This window comes from Girardinichthys multiradiatus, chromosome 12 (assembly GCF_021462225.1).
Source record: "Girardinichthys multiradiatus isolate DD_20200921_A chromosome 12, DD_fGirMul_XY1, whole genome shotgun sequence".
NCBI lineage: Eukaryota > Metazoa > Chordata > Actinopteri > Cyprinodontiformes > Goodeidae > Girardinichthys > Girardinichthys multiradiatus.
The window spans coordinates 30678122-30692383 of NC_061805.1; the positions used below are offsets into that span (position 1 = coordinate 30678122).

General features: G+C 38.0%; 1 protein-coding gene across 7 annotated transcripts in view; it reads right to left on the reverse strand.

Annotated features, from left to right (window-relative positions):
- Positions 1-14262, reverse strand: part of pcsk5b (proprotein convertase subtilisin/kexin type 5b) — a 117894-nt gene that overhangs the window by 37623 nt on the left and 66009 nt on the right. For 6 of the 7 annotated variants that reach the window (XM_047380889.1, XM_047380890.1, XM_047380891.1 and 3 more), the window contains exons 13-20: positions 13156-13292; positions 11630-11755; positions 11328-11430; positions 6722-6915; positions 5169-5253; positions 3892-3995; positions 3657-3795; positions 1261-1376 (exon numbers count right to left, since the gene is read on the reverse strand). In XM_047380889.1, the coding sequence (XP_047236845.1) occupies positions 1261-1376; positions 3657-3795; positions 3892-3995; positions 5169-5253; positions 6722-6915; positions 11328-11430; positions 11630-11755; positions 13156-13292 (1004 nt within the window). Of the gene's footprint in view, positions 1-7; positions 259-1260; positions 1377-3656; positions 3796-3891; positions 3996-5168; positions 5254-6721; positions 6916-11327; positions 11431-11629; positions 11756-13155; positions 13293-14262 lie in introns of those variants that run through there. The other variant, XM_047380896.1, reaches the window with a different exon arrangement.

Below are 14262 nucleotides of genomic sequence, written 5' to 3' on the forward strand. Positions count from 1 at the left end.
GAAGAGGAGGTACAAGAGGAGGGAGGGGGGGAGAGAGGTTGGAAGAGATGAGACAATACAGAGAAACACACACAAGGAAGAGCCATTAAAAACGACCGGCAGAGCCACGTGATTGGCCAGGAGAAGGTTCAGGTGACAGGAAGGAGTTTTGTTTTGATCCAATCACAGGTGGTGTTCATCGAGGTGGAAAAGGATTGTAGTCCAGCGGGGTGATTGGATCCATGTCAGGAAAAACAGAAAATGGATTTGGGGGAAAGACAACAGATGGAAAAAGAGAAAAAGTGTCACACAATTAGTAAAATAATGATTTTGTTTCCCCAAAAAACTCATTTCATTTTACAAAACAAGGAAACTCGCAGTGGACCCCCCGTCTGTACAGCTTGCAACCCTGTTCATCACCTATAATTGGCTTTAAAGAAAAGCACTCTCCTGAGGAGATTTTAAGCAACAAAAGGAGCCTTTTGTTTTGTTTTAGGGAGATAGGAGACAGACAGGGGGTGCACTAGAAGTAATAAAGATCATCAACAGAAAGGTGACGCAGCAAAGGCACGATTCTCCTCAAAGCCTTATCTCATCACACGGCTATGTTTTCAGATCAACTAGAACATCCTCGCCAAAGCAGGAAATCACAAGCGCAGACCATCATGAGGCCAAGAGGTCAGCGGGTTAGTCAAAACTGTTTCTGTCTAAAGAGTCATAGACGCAACATGCACAGTTTTGAGGGGAAAAAGAGCAGAGCATAAAGTGCAGAGAAGAGAAAAAAAATTTAAGCACAACAAAAAAAGATGCATGCAAGGAAAGCAGACGTTATTAAGCAAACTTCAAGGCTGTGCACTCAGAAACATGGAAAAACTGTTGTCAGAGATGGAGCTCTTTTCAGTGAGCATTTCCAGAGAAACAGGATGTTATAGGCCTAAATGGTCAAAAGGCAGCACAGAAGCCAGAGGCATGAAAGCAACGACAGAATTGCCTCTCGCTTTGAAACCACAGGAGTGAGCGGTTTAGTCAAGTTGTTGGTACAAAGCTCAAAATAGTATTAAAAGGCCACAAGCGGATCGCATTGTAAAACTATCTTTTACATATTTTACTCCACTGTTGAATTAATGTTTTAGTCCATCTAAACATCAGCCAACATGTTCAAAAATGACCCCATTTCTACACTAAATGGTTGTCCAACTAAACTATTTTATTGCATTAATAATTAGCATTTAGGAACTAATAATTAAAATGCACACACTAATAAGAAAGCTGACAACTCACCATCTTTGCAGACGGTGCTAACCATGCAGGTTCCTGCCTCCAGGTTGTAGCCACTGTTGCAGCTGCTGCAGTTTAGTTCCCCGGGTCCCAGGCACTCGAAGCAGCTATTGTCACATCTGTCCGGGGTTAAATGCAGAATTACGTTACTAAACTGTTATTAATCAAATTAATACTTTCAACATACTGACATGATTTATACACGAACACCTTTAAACTAGAGAACTATCATAAAAACATGTAAAGTAACCATAATTTTAATAATTTTCAACAATATAGATGTTTTTCACAAATGAATGAAAGAAAGTGAGGAGATAAATATTCTGAACATTTGTCTTGATCACAACAAAACCCTTGTCCTGCTGGAATAAAGAAAACAGGGAAAACCTCTATAAAAAAGATCTTTCGGATAGAAAATGAGCTGACAGAGAATGACAGAACCAAAAAGGGTATAAGGTCGAGTGAGCAATAAATAATTCAAGGTGTGAGAGCGAAATACAAGGAATGCACTACAGCGAGTGATAAGAGGAAGCACACATGTCCGACTCTGTGGAGAGGTCTGGCTGACTGGTGGTCAAATCAAAGAGAACTAATAAAGGATGTTTCTATGTTTTCTTCTCGCTGCTCTACCTTTATAAAGCTTGGCATTACTTAAAAGTGACATAACACAAAAAAACAATAAGCACAGTACTTTGATCTGGTTATTGACATTTCTATTAAACTGAAAGAGACAAAGTGCTGTGCTGTAGGTTGTCTGCAGATACTGTAAAAGTGACCAGTTTTAAATGCACTGAAATTTTCCACCATTATTCTTTACATAAAAATATTCTGCTCATGCAAGCATCCTATTAGGCTTAGGATTGTCCCATATATACTGCATAAAGTATATTTAATATAGTTAGAGATTCTGGTGCCTTCCTGTTGTAAAAACTGCCAGCAATCAGCCTTTAAAATAAATAATAATTAAACAATTCATGTTTTTAAATATAACACAACAATTTGATTTATGTGGTTGTATTCTCTCTTAAAACTATCACAAGTTATTATTTTTTTAATAGGTGAAGATATTTTATTCCATTTTTTAGGACTTTTTAATGGCTCTGCACAAAAACAAATAAACAAATTGATCACAATCAATGTTGCAGCCAATGTTGGGAATTTCAAGGCTCCGATAATACCTCTTTGTCAAGGCCCCCAAAATGAAAACAAATCTACCTTTGTGTGAGGTTCCTATTTATTTATTTTTTTAAGCACAAAAATAATACTTGGTATGTATGGTAAGGGTTAAGCAATTTATAGCATTCAGAAAAAGAAATTAAAATATTTTTTTGCATCCATGAGACAAAAGGTAGAGCAATTTATTTCCAATTTAGCAAAAAACAAACATACAAAAAACATCAGAATGAATGTTTGCAACCAGACTTTGATTAGCACAGTATTTTGCAAACGTATCAAAGAACTGCCTGGAATAAATGTTAGCCACGTATTTAAGTGCCATACATCTAGGCTCTCTATGCCTGTAATACATTTGGTGACACTGTTTAATGCAGCATAAATAAATAGCATAAATAGCTTTAGAAGGTAAAGTGGTGGCAAAGTGGTCTAGTCAGGAAACTACAACTGAGGCCCTGTTTAAACCTGAACGATCCATTGAAAACTGAATTGTTTTTCCGTTTCTGTTAACACATCTACTGGGCAATGTTTTAACTACACATATGTGAAAATGGTACTTTCATAGAAAGTACACCTGGTTCCATGATTCTGGGTTTTCTGGACAGAGCAACAAACAGAGCTGCTGTTATCTTTAACTCTGTGTATTCATTTTTTCTGCAAGCGCAGTTTTTCTTCAACACAGAAAGCACTCGAGGACCTGTGGTTGGTTCTGAGTTTTTTTACTATGTCAGCTGCATCTTTTGAATTCCCAGTCAGTAGCTGCAGATAACCTCTTACATCAAGCCTGGTTCCAATGGAGGTTCCTTCCTGTTAAAGGGGGACATCTTTCCCAAATGTCACCTAATGCTTGCTCAAGATGAGGGATTGTGGCAAAGTCAATAATTTGATGCACTTTGGTGAGCTTCATTAGAGAGAACGTTTTACCAATATGCTTTAAATGAATACATGAATTTGACTGTATTGTGTTAAGATTAGGATTGAACAGAACTGTTTGTGATCGGATCTGGCTCCGACATCAAGAATGAACATTAGAATGAACTGGATTGACTTGTAATTGGATATAAATTGGACACATCTCTCTAATGAAGTGTGCCTTGAGATGACATTTGTGAATTAAATACTGAACAATGATAAATATGTTAGAAAAGGGCAAACCAGGTTTTTCCAAGTCAAAGAAATACTTCACTTTCACATATTTTGGTCCTGAACATTTTCTGCAGACTCACTTCTTACAGGATCTCTGCACCTGCCCGTTGTCTGAGGTCTGCTCTGACAGGTAGTAGCCAGGGCTGCATGTTAACACGCACCGCCAGTCCTCAAGTAAGTAGCCATCTGCACACTTGGTACACGCCTCTATACCTGTACCTGGAAAATAAATGACAAGTTATTTTGTTTTTACAAAACATCCAACTGTGGTCTCATTAGTGATGGTTTTATTTTTTAAATCTTTGGACTTTCTACCTGCGCAGGTGGCACAGGCTCGGTGGCAAAGCTCGCACGTCTTCCTGTGGCCGTTGAAATAGGTTCCTGGGTTACAGGTCATCTGGCATTTATATCCTTGGAGGCTGGAAGAATAAATAACACAAAATAATCTGATTAAAATGCCAAACACCAACTCATCACCACCACTTGGGTGGTGCACAGAGAGCAGCTCAACCTGGCTGCATGTTCTGGACCAACATAAATCTGCCTATTTTCATATAGTACAAGTGATTTTGGCCTTTGAGCCAGATGTAGGGTCAAAGGTCAGTTAGGAAGCAGGTTTGGAGGTTATAAAGTCCCTTTTTGTGAATTTACAGTGAGGATAGGTGGGTGCGTCTGCTGCACTGAGCTGAAAAACAGCTGGAAAGCGTTAGCCAAAATTTCCCAGAAATGATCTAGTCCCCTACTCCTCCCTGGCTCTTAACAGGACTAAATGGAGGAGGGGAAGCTGAGTGTGTGTATGTGTGTGTGTGTGTGTGTAAAAGGCCTTTTTTTTACTGTGATCTCAAAGCCATTCTGAGGAAATTACGGCTACCGAGTGTCTCCACCTCCGGCTACACTGAACACTTAAAAGATGGGGTTGAGACTTCTAGCCTGCATTGTGTTTTACACGCTTCTCAGGAGTTTCCCTCATGACCTCTGAGGAATGTCACCACTTCAAATAATGACATCCTCTCTGAAAGGACCCAAACAAATTTAACTGGTACATTTCAAAAACACTTTAGATTCTATAAACGTTTATCTAAAGAGAAGATTCTAACCTACAACAGATCATCAGAAATTTACATTTTTTGATCAGGGGAAAATAAGATTGATTGTTTTAATGGTGCAAAACCAAATGTCAGCTTACTGTAGAATATTAACCTGAACTAGAAGCACAAAATCCCTGTATTGTTACAGAATGTTTTTGTATTGAAGACTCAACATTGCTGTTTAACACACGAACAAACTCATGAACATTAAGTTTCATGTTTAGGTTGTTAATTGTATTATTTTGAAACAATGTCTGCCTATAGGAAACTAAAATATTAATATTAATGTTTGAATATAATGCAACTTATTTAAATTACTCCCAATTTTCAGTTAATTCCCATAGATTTCTAAAATTACTATGGAAATTTTCCAACTTGGAATACTTCAAGTATCTGGAACTGTAACACCATCCTTTCTCTTTCATAAATAAAAGATTAAATAGTAGGACTGATATCAGTTAATTTGATTTAAAATAATGGTATTCTCGTGCTTTCTTTGCTTACCTCATCCCAGGTTTACACTCAGTGCAGATATTGGAGGCTGTACACCTCTTACAGTTCTCCTGACATCTTCTGCAAATGTTGGAATCTGTCAGACACACACAGTGAGTGTATCAAACTCAACAGAAGAACTGGAACCAGTGTTCCTGCATACATTTGGTGAGATGTGTAGGTGTAACAGAGAAATTGTGACAGCTGTTATAGGAAAGATTGCTAGAATGCATCACCGTTTTAGAAAAACTAGCACGGAATAAACAAAACTTGATAACTGAAATCTCCTGGACACAGATATATTTATTGTAAACATCACTCCTCAATGCTTTTGGGAAATGAAGTAAATAAATATTTCAGCAAAGACTAAAGCAGAATGAGGGCAATGACACACTTTTACACAATCCTCACTGAGTGTGTAGGTACAGTAGGTAGGAAGGACGATGGATTGATGGATGGATGAATGCAACCTTCAAACAGTGGAATGTGGAATAAAACTTTGAAATATATTGTCCCCAAAATCTACTATCTTCTTTAATCCTCGTCCAGCCCTTGAAAAACCTTGAATCAAATTCCCGGCTGCCTAGGAACCCGGCTTGTAAAGAGGTTTATGATACAAAAAAGGAGCAGATGTATTTCCCTGCTTGTCTAACTTTTTCATCACTTAAATTTCGTTGAATCTGTCGATATGATGGATGAAGGAGGAATTCACCTAATTTTAAAGAAATAACAAACAAGTTTGCTTATTTAAAGTTGAAAAATGAAACGATGCCAACATTTTAAAGGAAACAGAATTCCTTCAGCTTGATCTGGTGGAACAATGATGGGATTTGGATCTGATCATTTCAGATCTGCAGCCAGGAGTTACACAAACCTGGCTGCAAACACATACTGTAATTAGAAGATTTACATAGTTTTTCTTTTGTACCTGGTCTACTTCCATCCAGACTGGCATATGTCTCAAACGTAAGACAGGTCTGTCAGTAGTTTCTTTCAGTGTTTACACTATATTGTAAATGGATAGACTTGGAACAACTCTGTACAAAAAACAAAAGTGATCCGGATCCTGGTCTGTTTTATTCTACTTTTCTTTCTTTAGTTGCAGTAATTCGGGCAAGTAAAACCTGCTTACTACCACATGCCTTTTCTTTTTTTCCCCTAATTAGATTCAGCAAGTGCAGGAAAATAAACAAACGGCTAGACATTACATCAAGGATAAAACAGCATCACTCTGAGCCCATGAGTAAAAACAGTTTTGCAGACTTTTTGGTTTTTTGTAAGGCAGGTGGTGGACAGATGTTCCTAAAAGTCTAGTGTGCTTCGCCATCTCTGAAAAACCGTTTCCACTGTGCAAGATCTTCCATCATGCTTTTACCTCAGGGGCCAGGAGCCTTAAAACGTCGATCAACAGACAGAAAAGTATCTTGGCAGAACAATTAACACAGGAGTTGATTGGTGCAATCTGCCGCTGCGTCCCCACAATTTAAAGGAAGCTCAAAGTTTGGAAACACACACTTCACTGACAGTAAGTGACCTGATTAGTTGGGCCAGAAAAAAAGGCGTACCACTGTCGAGGTAGAAGCCATCGGCACAGTTGGCAGCGCAGGTGTTGGAGCCCTCGATGAGGTGGTAACCCGTTCTGCATGTGATGCACTGGTCAGTCCGACTGCCGACGCAGGTCTCGCACAAGGAGGAGCATTTCTTGCAGCGCTTCTTGTCGTCACGGAAAAAGCCACTGGGGCACTCAGAGACGCACGTTCTGGAGCGGGACAACAGTGACAGCAGAGGAGGGAAACCAGTTGAGAAAAAGGTTGAAACCAGATATTTGTATGCGTAAAAAGCCACATAACCATCTCTCTTCCCACCCTGTTGGACATTAAATAAGAATAATTATTCCTGTTTAAGTTCAGTTAGAATTCTGAAAATTATTTCCATTTCCTAAAAGCCAGAATAATGAAAGAGAGGATGTCTGACTTGGGTCAACGCTTTAGGGTATCTTTTGACCAACCTCTCTCAGTGTTTTGCTAGATTTTTGGGCCATTCCTCCGACAGAACTGGTGCATCCGAGTCAGGTTTGAAGCCCGCTTTGCTCGTGCACCTTTTCAGCTATGCCTGCAAATTGCCTTTGGTACTAAGATCCAGGCTTTTTGATGGCAACTCCAAAACATTGCCTTCTTCTCCTTAAAACCTTTTAACTAATTTAATGCTATGTTTAGAGTCAATGTCCATTTGAAAGATACATTTTTGCCTCAGCTTTAACAATGTTTTAAGGCTTTGCTTTAATATGTTGTTGTTTTCCTCTTGATGTCATTTATTTTATGAAGCGCATCAATGCCTCCTGTAGCAAAATACTCCCACATGAAGCGCCCACCACCGTACTTCACATTTGGGATGTTCTAAAGATTTGCAAGCTCCTCCCTTCTTCTTTCAAATGTAAATACAGTCAGTATTGCCAAACACAAAATACTACAAGAAATGTTTCCAAAAACAAAGGTCTTTGTCCCAGAGTGTATTTAAAGACCTCAATTTGGATGTTTTTATGTTATTTTTGGAGCATGGATTCTTCCTGTCTGAGTGGCCTTTCAGCCCACAAACTCATTTAACTGTGGATGACTCTTTCCAGCATAATTTTCCCTTTTTTCGGGGTTAATACACACATTTCACACCAAACCAGGTTCATCTCTGGAACACAGTACACGTCTCTTTTCTGAACAGCATGATGGTTGGATATTCCCATGTTGTACTTACTTAAATATAGTACTTACTTAATACTTGCCAATAATTGTTTAAACAGATTGACCAGGAAACTTCAGGCATGTGGAAATTGTATTCTTTTGATTTTTCCATGAGGTCACGCAAAGAAGCAGTGGGCTTGAGCTGTTGCTTAACAATATATTCACAGGTGTTCCTACAATTAACTTAAATGATCAGAAGCATGAAAATGTGATTTCATCATCATCCAAAATGTTTAAAACATGATAATCGTGCATCTAAAGAAGAAAAAACAAATCCTCAAATAAAAAAAGAAATCTCCCATTTACACCTTTAGTAAGTCAAATTAATTTTGGCAATTCTCACAGACCTAAAACAAGAAACTATTGTCAGATGGTGACAAAAAATATCATGTGTTTAATTCTAATGTGAATGTAAGCCTCTGGTTTTATATATTCTGGTCTGGATTCCGTTAAAATCCATCAAATTGTGAGCTAAAACAAAGCTCATAAATGCATGATGAACAATATCACATTGTTAAGGTACATCATACACATAATGAGGCAAACATGAGGTCTGAATGTGTTCGACTGAACCAGACATAGTGTTTGTTGCAACCATGTGCTTCATTGGGACAAACAGATGCAGAGGTATAATGGGTCTGTGTGCGTGCAGGTGAACATCTGCTGGATTACTTCAGCATGCCTCGTCACCCAGAGGCGGAAAGACCTCTAACGTCCTCAGCAGCACAGAACGCACACAAGGTACAAGCCTTATTCACACTCTGCAGAATTTTCTGCCAAGAAACACATATGGAACATGTCAGACACTGAATGTATGTGTGAAAGCGCACGCTGGCTGCAGTCGTGCTGAAGCCAACAGATGACTTGTAGCGCATGTTATCCTAATCCAGGTGTAAGTTATCCATCTTATTAAAAGTCACCAGGATAAATTTCCAAATCAGTTTCAAAGATCCAGAGATCACATCACTTTAAGGGAACGTCAATGGCAGACAATCATGCAAACCTGTTAAAAACGTGAAGACTAACACATCACGTTCTTCATTTCAATGGAAACTAAAAAAGCCCCACAGGGCTGCAGAAATGCATGGTTTAAGGTTCACACGCACACCCAACTAAAGATATTCAGTGGATTTGTGAACTATAAAAGAGAAAAGAATTTGCAAATTTGTGGTGCAGAATCAGCAAATTAAACATGGGAAGTTAAAAAAAACGTTTTTTGTTTTGTTTGAAACTAGTACACTTTTAAAAACTAGAAAACTTCCAATCATAAAAGCCAAACATCTTTTAATAAGCAGAGACCATTTAACATATAGTTGGAAGTATCCGAAGGTCATGCCCCTTCCTGCCACCACTCCCCTCAACAACTGCTCCCTGTGGGGACAGAAAAGGGCAGTACACCTCTAAAGTGGGCTGATGTTAGGCTTCAGGTAAGCTTTCGCATTCTCAAACACCTGCATTGCTTTGCCTTTCATCAGCACAGAGGAGAGATAACCCAAAAGCAAGTATTTGATGCTAATGGGATCCTGGAAACACAAGACAAATCCTAACATCTGCATTATATAGGGCCCCACACTCACAAATCTGATTTATAATTTATAATAAAGAGAAAGCAACACACTAACAACACATGGTGACAATAATAAAGACAGATTAAAGATTAGACTAAAGACAAACAGTGGAAAAGGGGACATTGAGTCCTCAAGTTACATTTATGAAACGTCATCATCGATGAGACAATACAGATAAAGTCACAACTTTAAAAAATGTTTGACAAAACAGGATAAGGCTAAAAAATGATGGTAATACAGCCATTTAAAGCAGCCATTTGCTTTAACTATTAGTTTATAACAGAAGTTTTCAGTGATGCTGGAGGTACATTTTTCTATAGGTCAACTACAAATAATTCAAATAAAACGCAAAAAAATAAATAAACTTGTGGCTCTAAGGTTAATAGGACGAGGGGATTTATGAAACTCCAAATTATTAAAAGGACGTAAAAGAATAATTATATCTTTACATATTTCAAACTCAACAATGGCAAACATCAAGAGGCGAGAGATCTTTATGTGCTCTAAAGTGACTCTAAAAATATATGGTTGGGTCCTAACAAATCATTGGATGTCAGATAAACTAAGAATATCCTTAAAATATAAACTTTTGTACTGAGACTTCTCCTTTTATTTCCTAGTACACTTCATTGTTTTTTTTTAACAACCTTTTCTTTCTTATCTCTAGTTTAGGATTTGTACATATTTTTCTAGAGAACGCCAGATATTTTCAACAACTGCATTTCTAGATTATTTTTTTAAACAGTTGATCTTTAAAAAAAACTCGCATAATTTATCTGGCTTATATATATATATATATATATATATATGAGCTTTATTATTGGTATGAGCCACACATGACATGACCTGATGCTGAAGTTGGGTTCTGATTCTGCTGAAAATGGCTGTTTTCTTGTTTTTGTGGCATCTGAACTAACTTAAATCAGTCATATTAAAAAATCTAATATGCTTACATGTCTTAACTCAATCTATAATTCTATAAAGCAAAGCTTGGGAGCTCTGAGGTTTTTATTCTGTTATAGAAGAACTAAAAAACAAAACCATGCTTTTTTTTGGCATCTAAGCCAACATCTAGTTTAAAAACCTGATTTAAAGTGGAGTGGAGATAAAAATAAGCCATGAAATTGTCTTTATATTTGCATATGTTCATGTACTGCACTAAACGTTAAAGCTAAGTTATGATGTGGCAAATCGAGGAGAAGGAATGCCGTTCAAAATATAAATCAAGGAAATAGACCTTTATTTTCAGAAATTGACATTTTTGTGTGTTAGAAAATGGAATAAATAATAATGTCTGGAAATGCAAACATTTTTCCATAGTTAAGTCTCATTTTTCTTCATTTATCCAGGCCTGGAAAATGATAAATGATAATTCGAGACTTTTCCGAACTTTGTAGAAACCCTGGTAGATGCTTAGCAACACCACAATGAAGCACATTAGTTCATTAGTTTGTATTCACTATTCAAATAATCATTAGTTTGTATTCACTATTCAAATAATCATTAGTTTGTATTCACTATTCAAATAATATCAACATTTCTTTGCAGTACTGCGAAGGGAATCTGTATACAAAAATCACTGACTTGCCGCAGTTAATCAGTTAATCAGGCACAACTGTGTAACAAAAGCTTCTGGGTTTCTTTTAGTTGCCATATTACTAAATATGTTTGTTCATTTCCTCAATACTTTCCTAATATCTTCTCTTTTCTCTCTTACACAATGAGCTGATATTCATTTTGGACATTTTTTTCTTTGAATCCCCCCCAGCAGGTTGCTGTTAAAAATATAGATATTACATTATTCATATTACATATATATAAATTTTAATAGATAAGTAGTTTTAGATAATGTTCTAACTCAGACGGACCTGGTGTTGTTCTTGAACTTAAGGAAGTAGTGAAGGCAGTTAATACAGTGGTGTGGTCCAGGACCCTCACAGCCGTTCTCATTGCATTCAGCATCACAGGGACCTGGTGATAGACAGAATGAAGCACCTCAGTGATAAATCATAAAATAGCATAAGGAACAGCGTCAACAACACCAACGTTCTAATAGAAATGATTCATTTTACCATATAAACTCCCCTGCTCCAGTATCAAAAAGACCCGTAAACATGCTTTTTTCCTTCATAGTGATGCTACTGTGCATGTTTCTAGATTTATCATTTACCGTTGTACTCCTCAGTGAACTCCTCTTCAGCAGGCAGCAGTGCGTCTGTGAAGCGAACCTTTTGCTGAGTTGAGTACGGGTGGACAGAGGTGCCATACAGCACCAGAGACCACTCCTTCAGCTTTCCTGTGAAAAACAGACTTCTAGTGAAGATCAACCTTATACAAGAATTACTTTCAACTGTGCAGGCTTCCTAAATATTTTTTCCATGTCAAAATTCCCCAATTGAGTTCTTTGTCCTTTTAGCTAATGGGGGGTTCTCATTGACGTCACTGAAGTTGCTGGTCCGCCATCTTGGGTGTCTCCGTATCCTTCACGCAACAACATTGCAACATTGCATATTTTTTCGACCATGGATAAGTATCTAGAGTCGTTACAGCCTCCTGATGAGGCCATGTACCTCAAGAAAACTGGTGTCATCAACAAGGTGGATCCATATGTACTGCCTATTGGTTTGTTTGGCGTAAATCCGGACGATTGGCAGCAACTATTTTTTCATAGCCACAACATTGGTAAAAATCTATGATAAGTTCAATATTGCCTTTTATAGAATAATTACATAATAGTTATATTGCTAGATAATACATTTACAGCATAAAAGTAAAGGTAAATTGCCGCCTACATCTTCCTTGGTCAAGGCGTGAGAGCGTAGCGTAGGTCACAGTACAGAGTGCTGTCACCCAGTTTTGAATCAACTGATCCGCTCACGGTCTTGGCAGACTACTTTCCAGAATATGATTACAATAAATGTAGACGAACATTATTTATTTACCTGTCACAAAATGTGCACTGCATGAGTGAGGTTCAAGCCGTCCAAATCCGCTCTGGATATCCAGCCACAGTTGTCAACGTTGTGTACTCAGTGTTTTTGTGTTGTCATACTGATTTTCTATCATGGCTAGCAGACGATGGAAGGAATGTTGGTCTTGACCACCACGCGCAGCACAACCCACAATTAAGCAAGTTTTCCCCCATAGTTAAATGGCTGTTCTGGAGTTATGCTTCACTGATCACGCTAAAACAACCAAAACAGGCTGCAGCGGTTACCCAAGATGGCGACTGCAAAGTGCAGTCACGTGACCACAACGTCATGTGAAAACCCCCCATTGTTGAAGGAGAAACATAAATCTTCACTATTAATTTTAGGCACAAATTTCTACAGTGGTCCAGATTTTAATATGAAACGGACGAACGGACGAATGGACCATGGATTGCGATCCTTGGTTGTGCACAATAACTAAAACTCTTCACAAATTTCTAATTAACGCTCCAAAGACAAGACCTTATTTGCTAATCTAGAGATTATACATATTAGCAGAGGGAAAGAAACTAAATTAAACCAGGTGATCAAAATAGTCTCCAATTAAATCTAAATTAAAGTAATATGTCAACTGATTAGATTTAGTGCATCCCAAGTAAAATGTTTGCTACTGATGCTACATTTCTGCTGAAAGAAATAGTTAAAATCCTGTTGAGTCAACCAAAATGAACCTTCTAGTAACAGTTAACAGCGATGCAGTTTTTACCAGGTACTTTCTGGCTGCGGAGTTGAGATGGCGAGTCGTAGATCTCTAGGATCCAGTCGCCTGCTGCCTTCTCTCCCCAGCAGTGAGTGGTCATGAATTCCCAGTTCTTAAAGCCCTCCATGGAGTGATCAAACAACCTGTGCATCAGAAATACACACCCACACACAAACACACACAGGGACACACACCCCACAGATTCAAGTCTGATTAGTAATGAACTTAAGTGCTGCTAGAAGCAGAGCAATCAGGACAATTCACACTCAGCAAAATACAATTACAGCCTCGAAATAAACACAAACATGGCTGTGGCTACTGCATTCTGGACTCTGTCTGAAAGGAGTGAATGTAGCTGCAGCAATCAGGAGGGGTAACCATTTAGGTAAAACTAAGGTGTTTACATTAATGTTGAAGGTTAAGGCGAAAAAAGCTGAACACGAGCTGCATCGGGAAAAATCAACAACAAAATAATACGCTCTCTGCAGGAACCAAGTCAATCTGAATGTCTAATTAATCCAAAATAATCCTGGAAATCGACTCAAAGGTCACAGGTAATTCTGGAGAAGCCAGACTGCACCAATTAAAATGTGAAGCATATGCCAGAAACACAGAGGTGGTCTAGTAATCAAGTTTTTTAACTAAATAATCTGTGTAAACTTCTCTCCAGGCTTAAAGAGTCTTGGCCTGGTTGTCCGTACGTAATTAACAACATCTGTAGCTCTAAAACCGAGGACTGAGCCTCCTCTGGCTGGGCACCGAGCCACAGCATGGAGGGTGGAGACAGGAAAAGATAAGAGAAGCTGGGGAAAATAATAATTTACACCGGTAGAAATAAATGTAACATTACTTACATATGATATCAGATATTTACACACACTTAATGTTTCTTTAGGTTTTCACCTAAACTGTCCCCTTGTAGGCTAGCTCTGATTAGCAAAAATATTTTTATTAGATACATGCCAGAATAATAAACTATTTTTTAGATATATTTTTCCTTACTTTGTTGAAAAACAGAGGTTTATACATTATTCTGCCTGTAAACAGTTTGGGAAAGCCCAGATGAAAATGCCAAGGCTTCGTGAGCTTCTGACAGGTTAATTCAAACATTTG